Source organism: Ochotona princeps, chromosome 10 (genome assembly GCF_030435755.1).
Source record: "Ochotona princeps isolate mOchPri1 chromosome 10, mOchPri1.hap1, whole genome shotgun sequence".
Classification (NCBI taxonomy): Eukaryota; Metazoa; Chordata; class Mammalia; order Lagomorpha; family Ochotonidae; genus Ochotona; species Ochotona princeps.
Window position 1 is genome coordinate 54,590,486 of NC_080841.1, and position 20,697 is coordinate 54,611,182.

Below are 20,697 nucleotides of genomic sequence, written 5' to 3' on the forward strand. Positions count from 1 at the left end.
ACCGCGGTGTTTGGAGTGAGGCCGGGGACCAGGCGTGCAGTTGACAGAGAAGCTGTAGCACAGCCTCCATGGTCACGACTGCCCCGCTCGTGTAGGAGCTTGCCTTGTCCACGGCCACGGACCTTGAAGGAGGGCGTTGGACATTGTGTGTGGGGCCTGCTGGCTGCGGTGACTTCGTGGGTGAGTGATAGGCACAGAGCGGGCTTTTGGTGGCTGGCGGCCTGAGTGCCCCCTCTTCGGACCCTGACAGGGACTGGGACAGAAACAGGGCCACTGCTGCTCTCCAGGCTGGGCAGAGTGGAGCACTGCCGGGACAAGTTCAGACTTGGCTTGCATAGTCTTTCCCTGGTTCTGCCACACACATTTGGCCTGAAATGTACCACGACTGAGCACGGTGGCTTTTCCCATTGCAGTGACTTTACTGCCTAGCTTGATGTAACCTGAGAGCGTCCTAGTGCTAAGCAAATGAACCTCAGCAATCTGGGCTGAAAGCTGCCAGCTTCTGTGCAAATAAGGCAAGCAGTGAATTGTCTGTTCTGGCATTTCTGCATGTGATTTCCTGCTTTTCTGGTTAGAAATAGCGTCCACCAAGTTTTTTGGGGGGGACCTTCTAAACCATTTATGGCCCAAAGAGCTACTGTTACTTATTGCTCCAATAAACATTAAGTTTAACACATTTCATTTTCTTTTTTTCAACAGATTTTGTGATGGATGGAACTAAAGTAGAACTTTGAGCGGCCCTCAGGAGCAGCAAGCCACTACACCTGGAACCTTTCAAGGCCCTTAGAGCCTAAGTGGCAATGGCGCTCTTAGGTAAGTTTCTCTCTTGGATCTCAAATCCTATGCACTTTGTGTTCAGAACTTCCTGTTTGCCTGAGCAAACTCTTTCTCCCTTGCATTGTTGACTTGGGGTCAGTTCAGAGGCCTTCCTTGTCTTTCTGGGTTGGCATCTGAACTGACTCCTTGGATTTGACAATTAATTGGATTGAATCTACAAAGGGACTTCCAAAAAGTTCCTAAAAGATAATGAAAAGGTAAGCTTATTTTCATGCAAAAATGTATAAGACATGAATATGAGTTAAGGACCTTGAATGACTTTTTTAGGTCTAACCTTTTATGATTCTTGATAATGTACTGTCCCAGAGCATGGACTCTGGGACACTTACCTTCTGGGGGACAAGCTAGATCTATGCATCAAAACTGTGGGCGCTGAATATGCACATTTTGGAGAAAATAGTTTAGCCTGATGAGAGATACTTATATAAAAACAGTAGTCACAATAAGAACATTTTCATTTGGATGACACTTGTGAAGCATATTAGGAAAATAACCTGCAAAAATGACACATTTTTTAATATTTGGAGGCATCTGAAGGACAAAATTGCTCCCTAAAAGATTCTTTGGGCAAAGAAAATGAAAAGCATAAGCAGAAAACTAAAAACAAAATAACCCAGCCATTCCATCTTTATGTAAATATTCTGATTCTACTCACCGTTTCACTTGATTGCATTGTCACTTGAAAACAGTTCATACAGGGAACAGAAATTCATACCTTGTAAGGTGAGACCTCATGACCAACCAGGCCTGCCTGGTTTAAGGCAGGGATAGGGAACCTTTTCTCTGCCAAAGGCTATTTGCATCTACATGATATTATTTGAGGATCATGCAGATTTGTCACCCTACAGATTAGTGTGCTGTGTGTTTATTGAACTTGAGTTCCTGCCTGTACTTGCCTTGGTAGAGCCAGACAAAATGACCACACTGACCTTTCACAGCCAAAAGGCTGGACGTTCCTCACCTGCTAAGGCAAAGCTTGCAGGCATCACAAGAGAATTTCCCATCCAAAACAAGATTCTCAAAAATATAAGTTTTTAGGTAAAGGAAAGATTAATAAGCTTCAAATTACAGAACTCATATAAAAATGGTATGAAGGAGTCTGCACTTTTCTGCAGAAGCCATAGTCAGGAACTTTTTTGCAATGAAAATCAGCTGGCCATGAATCCCTTTAGAAGATAATGAAGATAATGAAGATAATGAAGAAACACTGCTGTTACACCTTTCACCCTTTGATTGCCTTCCTACAATTTCCATATGGATTAGCAACCAAAGAATCAGGAAATTGGTCAGGTGGAAAAAATGCAAAGGCCTTATTGGGTCTGGACTAGCCTCTTTTTCTGCCTTTTAAAAAAAGATTCACTTATTTGAAAAAGCATTGTATAAACAGGGGTGAGGGAGGGTGTATTTTCTATCCATTGGTTCACTCTCCAAATGGCTGCCGTAGCTGCTCCAGACTGTAACTGAGATCATAGAATGCCATCCTAATCTCCCGCATGTGGTTAGCCAGGGCTGAATTCCTCAAGCCAGCTAATGGTGAGTTCTCAGATGCATTATCATCACCTGGATGACAAGCGGAGCACTCCAGCTGGCACTTAGGTGGGTTGCTGACATCCCATAAAATGACTTAACCCACTGTGCCACAAGGCTAGCCTGCTTTTGTCCCTTTCAATTGTTGGAACACATGACATCTTGACAGTTGCATGAGTTAAAATGACATCTCCCTGAGTCCTGTGCAAGTCCAGTGTACACAGTGCAGTCGGTCTGTAGCTCAAGAAACTATACTGTAAGGCCAAAGCTGGCTCCAGTTGTAAAGCTGTTTATTTGAAAGGCAGTGTGGTAGCAAAGACAGAGAAGGGAGAGAGAGAACAGTACACTTCCATCTGCTGTTTCTCTCTAGCAGTGGCTACAAGGGCTAAGTCTGGGTTGGCCAATTCCAAGATCTTGGAGCTCCATTTTGGGCTTCCACATGGGCAGCAGGGGTTTTCCATTTTTTTTAAATACCATAATTTAAGTGGCAACATTCTGAACCGTCATTGAGTTTGGAATGTTGCCTGTTTCAGAGCCTGGATATTTCCCACTTCAATTGTATTCCATTTAATTCATCTCAGTTTTTTTTCTTGTCCTATGGGAACATGAGGAGAACTGGGAGGAGTAAATAAAAATATCCTTTTAAAAGAAAACTTTGAAAGACTAGGTTTAACTTGGAACCAGCTGTTTACCTAATGAGGGTTATAACAAACCACCCCAAACTGGTAAACTGACTAGTGCATGAAAGGATTTGGTCATGAATATAGAGAAAACTATCCCATTCACTTTCTTTTTGCACTCCCTCCACATGCTTTCTTCTAGAACTCTCATTGCAATCTCCAGCTTTGGTGAATTCAGGGTAAGCAGAGGTTATATTCCCAACCCAAAGGGGTGGGCTCTGAGGAGTCTTAGCCAAGTGATTTTCCTAAAGACATTCTAGGAAGTCCATGTTTATAGTATGTGATACATCATTGTACTCAGCATATATTCAAGAAGTGGTATTTCCCTCAAGATTTACATTCAAATCTGAGTGGATAAGGACTATCCAAGGCATAACTTGATAGATACAACTTTTGTCTTCATAGTTCAATAATTCAGGTTGGAGAAAGTGTGATGATGTTTTACAATATTTCTTTACCCTATGGAGTTTTATAAAGTATACCAAAGTGCACCATGTGCTGCTTTGGGGGAGCAAGGAGAAGAGTTAAAGTTTACAAAAATAATAGATTAATTTGCTAATCAGAAAATGAATTTGGAGAATTTAAAAATTTTAAATTATTTTTTGAGAGACAGAATTCCCATCTAAGCAGTTCTCATTCCCAAACCCCCAGCAGCCAAGGTTGGACCCACCCAAAGTTAGAGCAGAGAATGCCTCTCAACATTGAAGAGACTTGGAAGCATATATGCTGAGTTATTTTATTTTTCAACCATATAGGGACTAAACCATACTCCCCCACTTGTCTAGTTAATTTCCTCATTCTGTAGAAATACCAAGCCATGGGAAGAATAGCCCAGCCGCCAGTGAAGAAAATGGCATTCCCCCCTTGTGGATTAAGACAGTCACTCAGCATCTTACCTGCTTGGGTTTTTCGAGAGTGTTCTTGCCTAACAAACTTCTCACTTGACTCAAACTGGCTTTGAGGTTGGCTGAGGCCTAGCACACACCTGGTTGTTGAAACCATCTGGAGAATTGAACTAGCAGAGGGAAATCTCTTTCTCTCTTATTCATTGCCATTTTACATTTCTAATAAATAAATAAATCTCAAGAAATAGCATGCTGTGCCTTTAAAAGGTTGCAGCTTTTTGTGGATTGATAAGTTAATAGGCCGCTAGATGAGAATTGCTCAGGTTTGTTACAAGTTTTAGACTCTAAAGTATTGGTTTGGCACTGAGTCCAGGACAGAGTTATAGGTTCCTCCCTTCAACCTGGCCTACCCTTGGCTGTTGAATTCATTTGGGGAGGGAAGTAATAGATGCAAGATTTCTGTCTCTAGCTCTTGTTCTCTCTGTGTAACTTTACCTGTTAAATAAATGAAATCAATCTTTTAAAAAAGATTGAAGTGTCATTGAAAATTTAAGCTTAAACTCTGAATTGATAAACACATATCTTTATAAAAATTGTAGCTTTCATCTAACTCAACTAAGTAATATATTTACTAAATATCCAGAAATACCAATGGTAGTAGACTTAGCAGTGGAAATGCCAAAAACTGCTAATGAAAATAGCACCAATTGGATTAGACCTCAGACAGTTGCTTCTACTATGGTCCAAAAAGATTTCCTAACCACACCAGAGAATTGAAGCATGTAATTCAAAAATAAGACAATGTGTTTGCTATTACAGAAAGTAGTAAGAAAAGAAAACTACTATGGACCATATTCATGAAGCCATTTTGTGGTCATGGCAGAATTTATAACTCTGTAACCATGGTACCTGAATTAGAAAATGCTGGTTCTCCAACACAGAATGATGTTGAAAGAATACCCCAAAAAGCACAAGAATGGCTTCACAGAAGTGAACATAACCAGCCACAGGTAGGTTGAACTGTAAATTTTAGATTTCTCTTTCACTATTTTTTAGTATAAAAACAAAGAGTATGTCAACTGAAATTATCTTCCACACTAACCTTTTAGAAGCATTAGGTCGTAATTTAATATCTAATTCAAATTATTTTATCTTTTGCAACTAAATGGATGCAAGTGGAAGCCACAATTCTTAGTGACATAACCAGTCAGTCCCCGAAAGAGAAGTTTATACACTTATCCTAATTTGTGAGTACAAAAAATATAATCTATAGACATGAGAGTGACATTCTGTGGTTTGATTATTGTGTATAGACTTTGTTTATACTTTGATCAGTAGTTTTTTTTTTTGCTTTTTAAAAATTCTTTGTTATTTTCAGTTTAGCATGAGCTGATATTGTTACCTAATGGAGTGTTAAACTGGAAAAAATGTAAAAATATTTTATGTAATTAAAAACTTCATGGGCCCGGCGGCGTGGCCTAGCGGCTAAAGTCCTCGCCTTGAACACCCCGGGATCCCATATGGGCGCCAGTTCTAATCCTGGCAGCTCCACTTCCCATCCAGCTCCCTGCTTGTGGCCTGGGAAAGCAGTCGAGGACGGCCCAATGCATTGGGACCCTGCACCTGCGTGGGAGACCTGGAAGAGGTTCCTGGGTCCCGGCATCAGATTGGCGCGCACCGGCCCGTTGCGGCTCACGTGGGGAGTGAATCATCGGATGGAAGATCTTCCTCTCTGTCTCTCCTCCTCTCTCTGTATATCTGATTTTGTAATAAAAATAAATCTTTAAAAAAAAAAAACTTCATATATTCTTAGAATCTGTTGTAAAGAATAACTCATTTTTATCATTGGAATAGAGGCAAAGAAATTCTTAGATAGGATTTGCATTTTTAAGCTAAATTCTTAAGTTGTTCTTGTATTTTTATAAACCACGTTGCATGTTCATTTCTTCCTTGTGCATACTTGGATTGCATCAGAAAAACATTCTTTAAAGACATGTGACCTCACAGGAGAGACATGGTAGATTGACACTGTTGCAGCTGATCTTGTGTGGCAGCAGGAATCAAAATCTCAAGAGGCACAAATAGATAAGGATTGTGATAGTTTGGATATACGTTCTGCTTTCGGTAATTAATGTATCTGTGAGAATGAAGATGCATTTGTGGTATCTCTGTGACAATGCAGGAATTTTCTGGAAAACAAAGATCCTGGGCTTAAAAATGTCTTTCTGTTTCTGGCATGCTCTGGGTCCCTAGAAAATGATACCAGCTCATCTTGAAGTTTCATTTAAGTGAGAATATGCTAGTCTATGAAAATGATAATGAAGGAGCAGTCAGAATTATTACTATAGTAAAAAACTAAAAAATAAGGAACCTTGAAATAGCTAAGTTGAAATTAAAGCATACAAGGAGCCAGTGACAAAATGTATGGAAAAAAATACCAGTAGTTGGAATTTAGACCCCAGACATATGCCTCATTCTGTTACTCCAGTAGCCCCTTTGGATGTAGGGCTTACTTATCCCACAGAAATGAAAAACATAGTTCAAAGAAAACAAAAAAAGATGTTTTTGCTGTTGCAGTCACTAGGAAAAAAAAGGCAAAAGTCACTCTATGATAACTGCAAAGTCAGCAACTATAAAAGTATAAAATATATAAAACTATAGTTTATAAAACTTTATAAAACTATAAAATACTGTGGGGAAATGAAATGGTATATTATCTCCTTTTATTTAGTTTTTAAAGATTTATTTTTACTGCAAAGTCAAATATATATAGAAAGGAGGAGAGACAGAACTATCTTCCGTCCGGTGATTTACTCCCCAAGTGACATAACGGCCGGTGCTGTGCTGAGCTGATCCAGAGCCAGGAGCCAGGAGCTCCTCAGTTTCTCCCATGTGAGTGCAGGGTCCCAAGGCCTTGGACTGTCCTCTCAGACTACAAATAGGGAGCTGGATGGGAAGCAGGGCTTCCAGGATTAGAACCGGCACCCATATGGGATCCTGGCACATTCAAGGTGAGGACTTCAACTGTTAGGCCACCACGCACTGGGCCCCTCCTTTTATTTTAATGTACATCTTGGTTGTAGAACAAACAGGCTAGATGTTGCTAAGGTAACTTGAATTAGAAAATGTGAGTTTGTTTCTCTCACATAGTGACAAAACTTCAGAAATATATTTAAATGGCATTTTACAACAAGGAATGCAAAAGGAATGCAGTGGTTTAAAATCAGTTGGACTAACTTTTGTCAGAGTGGTGAAAACACTGCTTGGAATGCCCACAGTTTTTGGTTCACGCTGATGTAATTGTGGTAAATAAGTTTTTACTTCATGTTATCTAATGAAGTATAGTAAATATTGGCAAGTGTTATTTCATATAAGTAGTATTAACCATCACTAGCAATTCCGTATTTGATTCCAAATTAGAAAACAGAACATGGTTCTGAAGTAGTTTGAATGTTATAGGTAAACAAAAACCTAGAGAAATGCTTGTGAAAACATTAAAATATTTGGCCAAAATCACATTGTAACTTATTTGTTTAACTTGATGATTTCTGGTGATTTAATCTGAACCTTTATCTATCCCCTAGCTTTAAAATTGTAGGTTATTGATCTGAAATGTGGGAAACTTGGCAATTTTCAGAATCCCATTCTAGTGACTCAAGAGTTTTCCTCTGTTCCCTGAAGTATGAACATTTGGCTGATGTATTGTGGGGAGCATTTTCACTGTTTTTGTTTTGTTTTGTTTTAATTATAAAAGCATCAGGAACACACATATCTCAGTGCACAGGGGAAGACCTTCCTTTCTGTTACTGTGGCCCTACATGCTCAAGTCCTCTGACTGTGGCTGTTTAAATGTCAATTCCGGGTGGTAAAGACAGGAGATGACACGTTTTCTCCCTGTGTACTATCTCTACCGGGCAAGTAGGTTACTGAAAATGTTAGATAGTGAGGAGTGGATAGCATTAAATGGTAAAAAATAAAAAGTGCCACCTTTGGTATTTTGGACAATTTGCTAAGAATTTTGAATTCAAAATGAAGGAAAATACATCAAAATTTAAGTAGCAGGTAATGTTAAAGCCAAAGTAGCACAAAATTTTTGACAAAATCATCACACTTAGCTAAAGTTTCAAATAAGCAAATGAATGAAAATAATTTTTGTTGAATGAAGTAACAGCAACAATCTTGAATATGAAACTTTCATTAAAGTTTGAAGAAGAAAGGAAAAAATTGGAAAGAAATGACTTTGGAGTACCAGAAGACTTGTCTGAGTGTGCTGCTGCTGCCCATGATTGTGATGATGGAGGATTCATCCCTCAGAGGATGAGTGGACACCCTGCTCACCAGCAACTTCCTAACAAGGAAGAAGGAGAGTTGGAGTAAGCCAAGAATCATATTTAATGGTAGTTGATGATTATTTACCCACAAAATTGCCCTAGTTTGGAGAATATTCATGAGTAATACATTTTATATTTCTAGGTCTTAAGCTACATTTGTAATCAGGCAAATACAAATTGATAAAACTGAGATCTAAGGTTTAAGCCATATTGATAAGAGTATTGATCATAAGGTATTAACTAGTTGGCAAATGTAAAGAAAATGTGTTTTCAAAATTTGGTACAGAAAGTTATAAATCCTTCTAAAAGGTAATATGAGCATGTATCAAACTGAATTGCATCATTCTCTTTGATTTGGAAACTTGCCCTTTAGGAAAAAATACACGTACACACATCTAAGTTAGACATTTCTGATGCATTAACCTCAAATATAAAGTAAAATCATGTAAGACATAATAAATGTTATAAAGCTAGGATATGTACATTTATACAAACATGGCTTGTGTGCAGGTGTTTGACCACTATTTGGGATGTCCATCACTTGTGGGAGTTCCTACTTCAGGTCCAGGCTGCTAATGTGAATCCTGGGGAAGATGGGAGCTCAAATACTTGAGGGTCTGTCGCCAACAAGAGAGTTCCAGAGGGAGTAACAGGTTTTTGGCACTCAGTGCTTGTTATCATGGGCATGTGGGGAGTGAACCAGTACCTGGAATATCTTTGTATATCTGTCTGTCTCTTTATGCCTTTTGAATGATGTAAATGTACATTAGCATGCTATATATGCATACGTATGCACAATATGGATTTTATTATAACATTTTTGTATTATATTGGAAATAGTCAATACCAATCAGTAAGGAAGATAGTTAAGTCTTCATACCTGTAACTACTTTTGAAATGAAATTAGATCTTTGGTATACTGATTATTTCAAATATAGAGTATAAATAATTTGTTAAGCTTATGGCAAACATTAAGCACATTCTGTTAGACTGTTCATACTGTCTCTTAAATCCTGGTAGGAGGTCCATGGTACACTGGCACTCTTCTTTTTAACTAATGGAATTATGATTCTGTTTTGGAGTTTTGTTCATAATGCCTGAGTGTTCATTTGATCCATGAAATAATTTGTTGCTGAGGGATTCCATAGCATATTTCTATATTCCTAGAAGCATTTCAGCATATTGCTTACATCTATTAAAATGTATGAAGTTAATTGTATGAACTAAATGAGGGGATAAAAAATGTTCTCTGTAAGGAAGCATGTAATAAATATTTTAGGCTTTGTAGACTAGAAGATATACATTGTACTCTAAAATATGTTGTAAACCTGAAGGTAATCAGTGTGACTTTGTGTCAGTGAGGCTTTATCTACAAAACCAGGCAGTGGCCTGAATTTGGCTCACAGGCACAAATTTACTGGAGGTGTTTGCTGCTGCTAATGCGGCAAATCTTTGAAAAGGTGTGCTGCATACAAATTTAAAGATAATTTATTTCAATATATTTTTAAAAAACTTTATTTTGAAGATAAGATTATTTTCTGTATTTCTTTTTAATACTTATTATATAATTCAGAATTTTAATTTCATTAATTACTGATTGTATGTGACTGATATAGGACACCTTAGAATTGTTATATTTCACCTGAGCCTTAGGTCTCCTGTAATATTTATAAGCATAAGAGAAATACACATCAGTTTACATAATAAATGAGAAGGTTTCCAAGGGGATTATTCTATAATTTTATGAAATTATCCATTTGGAGTACTTTTTAGATCCAAAACCATCAGAATGTTACAGTCTATATGACCATTGTGTAAAATGGAATTAAGCTAAACAAGAGAATTTGATCACTCTTAATCATGCCACTTAGTGATGGTGTCCTTGAAAGAATTCACCATACTCACTGCCTCACATTTCCTTTCCATTCAGTCCTGAACTCACTCCTGTTTGCTTCCCCAAGCTCCTCCAATGCTGGTTTTCTCCGGGTTACCCCTGATTTTTCCTGGAGTTAGGCATAGGTTTTTTTAACCCATCAGTCATCTTTGACCCAACAGAAAACTGATTCAAACACCATTCCACATTTGAATTTCAGAATATGATTCACTCACTTGTTTCTCCTCTTGCTCTTCTCCATCTTACTACATACAAAAGATAGACTAAATATAAAATGTTATTTTTTAATGTATCAAAAGTTCAAACTGAAATCTTACTGCTCAAAGACTTTTCTTAATTCCACATCCGTAAAACAATCTGCTTACTTAACATTTCTCTTTGGTCATCCCTTAAGTATTTCATTCAAATTAACAGGTTCAAAGTTGAGCTAGTGACAGTTCTTCATGTAATGTTTGCTGCTTGGGGAAATGACAGCTCTTCCAGTTGCTCTGACAAAAGCCTAGGTGCATATTATGTATGTGCTTCTGTTTTTTATTTCACCTCTATATGGTCACCAAATCTTCCAACTTTTGTTTCAAAATATGTCTAGAAAATAGACACATTATTTCCAAGCCAGTTTTATCTCCCTCAGACGACTTTTCAATTATGATCATAGTGAACCTCGTAAAATATAATTCATTATGTCATTCCTCTGCTAAAAATCTTAGAACTGCCACTCATTTCATCATTCATTGTGCATGCTGAAAGTCTTTCTAGAGCCTCAAGTCAGTACAGGATCTGACATTTTTGACTGAAATCTCTGGTTTTCAATCTCCTCTCCTCTGCTCCATCCACACTGAATTCACCATTCCTTAATCACTTCTGGCATCATCTGTACTTGAAGCTGTTCCTTCGAATAGTAACTGATGTTTCTTGCAATTTCCATTCAGTTTGTTAACATTTATTTACATATATAAGTGTGAAAATACTACATTTTTTAGGACTTGTTAAGGCATAGTTTTATGGTTGAAAGTGTTTCATTCAGAGCTGGCTTAGGACTATGTTGATTTTACTTTTTGATTATTGAATACTAAGTAGAGTCATTAACTTTTGGGATAATATATAATATATATATTATATATATAATATATATATTATATATTATATATATTATATATATTATATATTATATTATATATATTATATTATATATATATATATATAATAAATGTTCCTTAAGGTGCTTGTGCTAGGCTCAATAGGCTAATCCTCCAGTCTGTGGTGCCAGATGTCATATGGATGTTAGTTCCTGCCCTGACTGCTCCGCTTCTGGTTCAAAAATCTGCTTGTGGCCTGGGAAAGCAACCGAGGATAGTCTAGTCCTTGGGCCCCTGCACCCATGTGAGAGACCTGGAAGAAGCTGCTGCTTCTGGCTGTTGGTTTCAGATCAGCTCATCTCTGGCCATTAAAGCTATTTGGGGAGAGAACCAGCAGATGGAAGACCTTTCTGTCTCTCCTTCTCCGTAAATCTGTCTTTCAATTAAAGTAAAAACATTTATCTAAAGATGAAATGTAAGTTTAAAGAAATAAGTTCTTCAAATAGAACTTTTTCAAAAATTTGAGATATATACACGTAGAAGAAACTGTATAATATGAAGGGGCATTTAAAATTGTTTTAATAACTTCTGGGGATTAATGAGAAAAACTTATGAATTGTAAAATCAGAAATAGTAAAATGTATTAGAAGTTCTTAAATGTGAGTACTTCTTACAATTGCACATTCCTTGAAATTTAGTTTTAATGATTCTTGTATTCTGGAACACCATATGGACATTTAATATTATATAAAGTCGAATGTTTTGTATTTTAGTTTTTTGTAAAAGTGGTGAAATTTTTGTTAAAAATATTTAAAGATTTTTGACAAAATAATATATCTGCAAGTGAATCTGTTACAAATATTTGTTTCTTTTTTGTTCTTTTTAAAACAAAATGTAATTCCCATAGAAAAGGAAGACTGTAAGGTATTTGTCTTCATGGTTTTGCATTATTTCACTCACGTAATATCCTTCAGTTGCAGCCATTTTCATGCAGATGACAAATTTTATTCTCTTAGCTAAGTAATAATCCTTTATGTATGTGTGCATGTGTGTGTATACATATTTTTTCTGCTCTTTCATTTAATGATGAGCAGGTTAGTTAATACCACATTTTGGCTCTTGCGAACAGTGCCACTCTAAATATTTTGCTGCATGTATCTCCCTGCTACAATATTTTCCAGACTTTTGGATATAGACCCAGTAGTGGATTGCTGATTTGGGGCAAGTCTGTTTTTGGGTTTTTAGGAAATTTGTTTTTCTACTCTTCTTGCACTAATTCAGATTCCAGCAGTGTATAAGATCTCTTGTCTCCATATCTTCATCAGAATTTGTTCTCTGTGTTTTGGAAAACAGCCATTCTGGCAGAGGTGAGGTGATGTCTCATTGTAGTTTAAAATTGCATATCCTTGGTAGCTAATGATGTGGACATTTTTTCATATATGGTTTCCCTTTTGTGTTTTCTTCTCTTGCGAACTGTCCGTTAAAGTCCTTTGCTCATTTCTTAACTGGGTTGGCTGTCTTTTATTGTTGAGTTTTTGAGTTGCTGATCTGTGCTATATTCTGGTTATTAATACCTTTCAGGTGGGTTGCAAAGATTTTTTCCATTTTTTTGGTTGTTGCTATACTCTGTTGAGTCTTTCATGTGTGGAAGCTTCTAAGTTTGAAATAATCCCATTTATAGTTTTGGTTTTGTTGCATGTGTTTTGGTGGTCTTATCCAAAAAATGTTTCTTTATATGTCCAAGTACTTTATGTTGAAAAAAATGTTTCTGTATAGCATTATTTAGTTAAATTTAAGGGATGCTTTAAAGCACCATGACTGATATTTTAAAGTATTTCTCAAGAGAGTTAATTTTTGATTCTGCCAGAATCATGTAACATTGATTTTTCACAACCCAGAAGAGTTTTTCAAGATATGATTTATTTTCGGGCCCGGCGGCGTGGTCTAGCGGCTAAAGTCCTCGCCTTGAAAGCCCCGGGATCCCATATGGGCGCCGGTTCTTATCCCGGCAGCTCCACTTCCCATCCAGCTCCCTGCTTGTGGCCTGGGAAAGCAGTCGAGGACAGCCCAATGCTTTGGGACACTGCACCCGCGTGGGAGACCCGGAAGAGGTTCCAGGTTCCCGGCATCGGATTGGCACAGCACCGGCCCGTTGCGGCTCACTTGGGGAGTGAATCATCGGACGGAAGATCTTCCTCTCTGTCTCTCCTCCTCTCTGTATATCTGGCTGTAATAAAATGAATAAAATCTTTAAAAAAAAAAAAAAAAAAAAAAAAAAAAAGATATGATTTATTTTCAACATATATGTGTTAAAATTAAAAGGGAAAATGATTACTGTTAAGTCTTCACCTTTTCTTACGTGCAAAAAATTACTATGTGCTTGGTGTTGAAAGCACTTAGCATTCTTGCTTAAGTGACAGTAGTTCCTGGCTTGTTTCAAAATGACTAGTTCCTAAGATAATTTGAAAGTATTACACAAAAAGAAACATAAAAATGTGTGAAATAATATATATTATGCTTTTAGCCTCGTGGTTAATACTTACCAGTGGAAATATGCTGTATTAAGCAATCTGAAGGGTTGTCTTACAATCAGTAATTTTTGAGGAGACAAGTAGCATTTGATGAATAAATTGTACTTTTAATGATGATGCAAATCTGTTTACAAATAATCACTCATTAAAGATTAGCTAACTAAATTACCCTTCCTAGTTGATGGATCATTATGAATGTGGAAATAAAAGGTGATTTTCAACTTGTAACTTCACTGGATAATTTCAATAGCGCTTTTTGATATTTGTTGTAGGTACTGTTAACAGAATGTTATCCATTTTCAAAATGTTTTCAAGTGTATCTGTCCCTTAAAGAAAAAATTAAAGTGAGGCCAGAAACAGTAATTATTACAAAGGGAAAAATTTGGGGACATAAACATTTTATTACAATACGTAAGTGACATTAATAGAAATCAGATTACAAAATAAATATTTTCTACAAAATGAATTTTAAGCATTTTTAGCTTAAAACAAGAAAATAAAACAGTAAGTATTGATGTATTCTATGAAAAACTTAGGAAACAGTTAAGAAGAATAAAAGAACAGTATCATGAAGAAGTAGAAGGAAACCAACAATTGGAACTGGCACTTAGCACACTAAAAATGGAATTCAGTACTTTGAAAAATGATTTAAATCAGGTAAATTTTTTTTGCTAAAAATTACATTTCTAACTTCAGTCATTACTAAATATCATGTCCCATGAAGATACTTATTTTTTCTACATAGCAAATGAAAATTATTATTCCACAAATGAATTATGATATGTATTACTAAATGTCTTAATTATAAATATTAGCTCCCACTATTCCTAGTACATACATTGTAATAAAGCAGGACATTTTAATATTAAAATTCAGACTAAGTAGCTGCGTGAAACTATAAGAATAAATATTTTGCAAAAGATTTTTATTTTATGATTTATGCCTGCCTGCACTTGAGAACTGTTTTTGTTTTTTGAACAATTTAGTTGTCATTCATGAAATTAAAATTTCAGTAATCCCTGTGAGATATAAAGCTTGATGCTTTAGTGGGTCGCTTCCTTTTAAAATTTTTTTCTATTTATTTTTTATTTAATTATGACAATCTTTAGTTAATTAGAGTACAAAGGTTCAAGGGCTACAGGAAACTGGGTAAGACTATTATTTCCACATTCTCTTTTTTTTTTTCCTGTGTCTGGGCTAAAGGGGAAGATAAAGGGAGAAGCCCCACCCAGCATCCTACCCATCCCAGGTCCCTGAAGTGGGGCATGCTCCGAGGGGCTTGCTTAAGTGGTTTTGGTAGTTCAATAGTTACGGATTGCTGCCAATCTCGCCATTCCAAACATGACGAAAACTCTGCAGAATCCACTGGCTGACATAGTCCACCTTAGAGTCTCTGTTTACCCAGTTTTTCACTGCCAGCCTCTGGCTAGGGGAGTTGAATGATTTGATCTGTCCTCTATTGTGGTGCCAGGTGTCCTCTGCAGGTTCCAATAGACTGTCATATTCTCCATAGGCACCTGATTGTGCTGCTCCATCAGCCTCTAAGGAGGCTTGGCTCTGGAATTTACACTTCAAGGCTGACCATGGAACCTTCACTTCTCTTCATGAGTCCGGCAGCTCTATTGGGGAGATCCTCAAAGAAACTGTCTGAGGTGATCCCAGACCAGATTCTTGTGTGTACTTGCAAGTACAGGGCCCGGCACAGTCCATCGCCCCAATCAGCTGGTGGTTGCAATTGCTGAGTTGGTTCTGTTTCCAGCCCTGTCTTCCCCTGGGACCAGTGAGTGTTGTAGTCCTGCCTGATTCTGCCCAGCACACATTCAGCCCTCACATAAACCAGTGGGAGCTGCAGCCTAGTTGGAGCGACCCACAGTAACCCCCACCAGGCGCGCCCCCTGCCCTAGTTCTCGTGCTTGCCAGTATGTGTAGCAGACTAGTCAAGTCTGTCCCATATCCCATTTAGCTCTCATACATGAAAATGGGCATTGAAGCCTAGTTCAACCCAACCAACTCCACTATCCAGCCCACACACATGCTGGTGGTGCCATTCTGTCTAGCCACCCCTGCCCCAGTCCTGCTTTAGTGGGTCGCTTCCTTTTAATATAGACTTTAAAAAAAATTTACATTAATTAAGCTGTTAGACTGTTTTTTTTCCTCTAAAGATGTAGCACCAAAAAGTTGTAAAACTTGTTCTCTAGGTAAGAGAAAAGCAAAACAACATCCACAGGCATCTCTCTGGACAAGAGAATATAAGAACACTGCAAGATGAAATGCAGGTGACTCACCTTTGCCAGCAACAGGAAGTAGATACTGCTGCCCAGGAAAGAGATGATGAAATACAGGCAGGTGTATGTTTTCATATGTGTAAAAATTTATACAGCTGTATGAATCATGGGGAATACAGAACATTTTAAAGCAAGTATACAAGCATGTTGTGATGGTGGTAGTGGTGGTGGCATTTTTAGCAAGTTGGATATTGTCATGTTAGTTCATCTCCATTTGTGACTCTCAAATAGTCACATTTATCACAGCCTCCTTCAAAGGAAAAACTTTTAATATTTTCCATAAAAATATATTTATTTCAGTATGTCAAAACCCTTGAAAGCTACAATGGAAATTCTGATTTGGGCTGTGATTTCCCTCTAAGAATCAATTTCCTTCTTTGGATCTATTCATGGAGAGGTCAGTTTATGACTGTCAGCAGTAGACAAGGAGAAGTCAGACCAATAAGAAACCATCTCACTGCTGTGTGGCTGTTTGGCATAGTGCTAAAATGCCCTTTGGCATACCTGCCATTAAAAAAAAAATGTTTTGGACTGCATGGTTTGAATGACTGCTCCACTCCTGCTAGTGCATATTCTGGAATGCAGCACATGACATCCTCAGATTGTTGGGTCCCTGTCTTAGTAGCCCTGAATTGAGTTTCAGGCTTCTGACTTGAGCTTGACTAGCTCTGGCTGCTGTGAGTGGTTGGAAGATAGCCCTGGCTGTGACCCTGCATGCTGCCTCCCTCACTGTCTCCCTGTCTTTCTGCCTTTTATGCAGTGTATGAGTGAGCAAATATTAAAAATGTTCCCTGTTGAGTTTTGAAATATTTCTTCATTTGTGTTTATATATACTATGAAGAAACAGTGGTTTGATGGAAGTACCTTAGAAACGTAGTCAGATGGGCCTGGCTTTTTAGCACAGCAGGGAAGCTGCCATCTGTGACACCAGCAACCTGTAAGTTTGGGTGGTGATTGGTGTCCCAGCTCTTTTCCACTTCAGATTCAGCTCCCTGCTAGTGGTCTGGGAAAAGCAGCAGAAGATAATCTAAGTGCTGGCTATCCATGTGGGAGATGTAGATGACTTATCTGGCTCCTGGTTTCAATTTGGCACAGCACTGGCTACTCTAGCCATCTGAGCAGTAAACCAGTGGATAGTATATTTTCTCTCTCCCTCCTTCTGTCTAACTCCCTCCCTCCTCTTGATCTCTCCCCCCCTCACCTAGTCTCTCCTTGTCTGTCTCCCTTTCTAACTTTTTCAGTTAAATCAATAAATATTTATAATTTAAAAAGTAATGAGTCAGATGACATAAAGAATTGTGGAGCTGGCTTTTATTTTTTGCCCCTCTTGGTCATAAGAAACTCAACAAGTTCAATGATAACTAGAAGCTCTTGCTTAGTACAATGCTAGATTTTCCTTTAGTAGTAAAGACAGTCCTTTATATCTGCCTGTAAGAATGTTAGAAGAACTATCTACATAATGTCCTCAGGAAAAGAAAAACGTTGGTAAATTCCATCTGTTCAAATATTATTCAAAAACAAATCTTATTTTATGGCTGCTGTATAAGTTAGATATCAACAGTATTAGACTATTTTTTGTTAGACTGATTTTTAAATGTTATCCAGTTTATTCATCTTTTATTCTGTGTTTTCATTTGTTGCAATTCAGAGAGTGGTTATCCAATTCTGATATTCTCTTGTATGTCCTTTTTTACTTTAATGTATTCATTATCTTCCTGAAAAAGTTTGAGCTTTGAAAATTTCTGCTTCCAAATAGTTTGAAGTTTGTATCTAACATTTTTCCAGCTGGACAACCACTTATTACCATCCTTTCATTGTTAAAATATATAGATTATGTTTTAAGTTCTGAGGAAATTTTTCATTGAGTACCAGTAAAATGTCTCCATTATATTATTTTTTTATAGTTATAAGTGCATATATGTATGTACTCTTTTTTTATTGATTACATTGCATTATGTGACACAGTTTAATAGGCAGTGGGATTCCCCCCCACCCCTCCCCAAACCCCCAACCCCCCCATGGTGGAATCCTGCACCCTGTAGCGTTACCACAGTTCAAATTCAGCTGAGATTCTTTCATTGGAAGCATCTACCAGGCATGAAGTCCAGCACCATATTGCCCAGATAAGTTCATCAGCTCCTTGGGGAGACCGTCTCTGGTCTAAAGGTAGATCTGGTAGAGTGTTTTTGACATTTTGAAGAATCTGAATTGCTGCCACTCTCACCACTCCAAGCACAAGTCTCCATTATATTATATTTTATTTTACGGTCAGAGTGATGTAGGACTGACCAAGAGATATTCCATATGCTACTTTACTCCAGCATGTACACAACAGCCAAAACTTGGCAGGGCAGAAGCCAGATACTCTGAACCTCCTTTGGGTCTCTCAGTAGGAACTCAAGTACTTGATCTGTCGTCTTCTGCCTCCAAGAATGCATGTTAGTAAAAGGTGTATCAGAAGTGGAGGACTCAGGCTCTTGGATATGGGATTTGAGTTTCTCAAATAAAACTTAACCCCTGTGGCAATTTCTCAGCCCCATACTTGGTTTTTGATGATCATGAAAAATAAACATTATTATGTGAAAAATAATAATGTGTCACATTATATTTATGTGTCACAAAATATTGACAGTGAAATTACATCATTAAGACTGGACATAGATAAAATTTCAGAACGAGAAGTAAAACAAGTAATTTGAGGACATTATAGTTTTAAAGGATTAGTGAACTCGTAATAGCAGTATAAATGATTGAGAAAACATTTTAAAAATATCCAGCATGTTGTACAGCTTAATATTCTGATAAATAAAAATATAGTGTTGAATTTTAAATGGGATTGTGAGAAGCAACAAAATTTTTTTAATGGAAATTTAACACATTTGTCAAAAAAACACTGAATATACAAGTTAAATCATATGGTTCTAGACTGCTTCTATACCTAACATGGTCACAGTTATGTATCAAGAAGAAATCTTTCATTTCCAGAGAGCAAGAAATGAGTGATTCTTCTTGTTGAACAGATTTAATTTGTGTGTTTAACCTAAAAGATTTAAAATGAAATTCTTGTTCAGGCATTGTTTACTCATTGGCTTAAGGTATGTGCACTTGTGCAATGTGCATACCATCCATATCAGAATGTTAGTTCAAGTCCTAGCTAATCTGCTACTTCTGATCTATCTTCCTGGTAATGTATCTTTGGTGGCAGGCAAATGATAGCAGGAATTCTTGGGCTGTGGCCACCTGTATGGAAACCTAACAGAGTTTTAGTCTCTTGTTTTAAGCCTAGTTCAGTCCCAGTGTGAAAATTGTAAGTATAAAGTTGGACACCTTGGTTGATTACCTGTTGTGAGCATTTCTGCAAGCGTGGTATCTCCTTGTTGAAATGATTTCCTGTTTTTTTGCATACTTTCCCAGGAATGTCACTGACAAGTAACTATGGCAAGTCCACATCTAGCTTTTTAAGAAATCTCCGTACTGTTTTCCATTATTGATTGCACTAATTTGCATCTTATTCATCAATATATGAGTTACCCCTTTCTCCACATCCTTATCAAAATTCATTAATTCCATTTTGATGTGTCTGTTCTAACTAGTGTGAAGTTTATCGTAGGTTTCAGTTTCATTTCCTTGGTGTCTAGAGCTAGTGAACAGTTTTTCACCTATTTGTTGACTGTTTGCATTTCTTATTTGAAAAACTATATTGAGTTTTCTGTGTTCAGTTCTTAAGTGGATTATATTGTTCTTGAAGTTTTTGAGTTGCTGATATCTTATAATACTAATTGTCTGTTGGGTTTGTAGCTTACAAATGTTTTATCCCACTCTGTCTGATGTCTTTTTATTCTTTTGATGATTTTCTTTGCTAAGCAGAAGCTTCTGTGTTTGATATAATCTCATGTTTTACTTTTCTTTTGCTGAATAAGCTTTTAGAACTGTCTCCAAAAAAAAATTACCTGTACAAATGTCACATTTTAAGACAATGATTAAATGAAGAGAAAAGTTCTTGCTTAAAGAAGGGTTTATTTTGAAATTAACTTTTAAAGGTATGAATTATCTTGAAAGTTAATTTCCGTTATTTTTAAAAGATTTGTCTATTTTTATTGGAAAAGCAGATATACAGAGAGAAGGAGAGACAGAAAGAAAGATCTGCCATCTGTTTGATCATTCCTCAGGTGGCCACAATGCCCAGAGTTGAGGTGATCCAAAGACAGGAGCCAGGAGCTTCCTTCCTCCAGTTCTCCCATGTGGGTGTAGTGTCCAAAAGGCTTTGGGCCGTCCTCCACTGCTTTCTCAGGCCACAAGCAGGGAGCTGGATGGGAAGTGGAGCAGCTGGAACACAAAATGGCACCCATATGAGATGCTGGCACTTGCAAGGTGAAGCGTAAGCAATTGAGCCATTGTGTCAGCCCCCATTGCAGATTTTTAGGATGCGTAATAGGATGTTTTATACAGTTTTTCTTCAGTACTTTATATACTTTAAATGGTACTATTTTGTTTTTCTTCATGATAATGTGACTTAAACCTAATAATATTTCACTGTCAATTTATGCATTATTATGATCACAATACTCCAACAGCATCTCCTTTGGAACAAATATTGTCAGTTTTGCCAAGATTAGATTTGGCTCAATTTCCTTACTTTTCTGTAATATTTTTGAACTTTGAAAGACTTTGCTTATCATGTTTTATTTCCA

At 37.2% G+C, this 20,697-nt stretch overlaps 1 protein-coding gene across 1 annotated transcript; it reads left to right on the top strand.

Moving 5' to 3' along the window:
- The first annotated feature begins 699 nt into the window (after window positions 1–699).
- On the top strand, window positions 700–16,135 carry LOC105942553 (ankyrin repeat domain-containing protein 26-like). The gene is made up of 5 exons (XM_058669747.1): window positions 700–813; window positions 4,709–4,903; window positions 8,100–8,262; window positions 14,258–14,378; window positions 15,920–16,135. Exons 1-5 carry the CDS (start codon window positions 801–803, stop codon window positions 16,133–16,135), a joined length of 708 nt encoding a protein of 235 aa, XP_058525730.1. The 5' UTR covers window positions 700–800.
- Window positions 16,136–20,697: the final 4,562 nt, after the last annotated feature.

Coding starts and splice junctions, on each gene's coding strand:
- LOC105942553 (XM_058669747.1), top strand. Junction 4,904..8,099: donor ACATAACCAGCCACAGGTAG/GTTGAACTGTAA, acceptor TAAAGTTTGAAG/AAGAAAGGAAAAAATTGGAA. Junction 8,263..14,257: donor AAGGAAGAAGGAGAGTTGGA/GTAAGCCAAGAA, acceptor TGAAAAACTTAG/GAAACAGTTAAGAAGAATAA.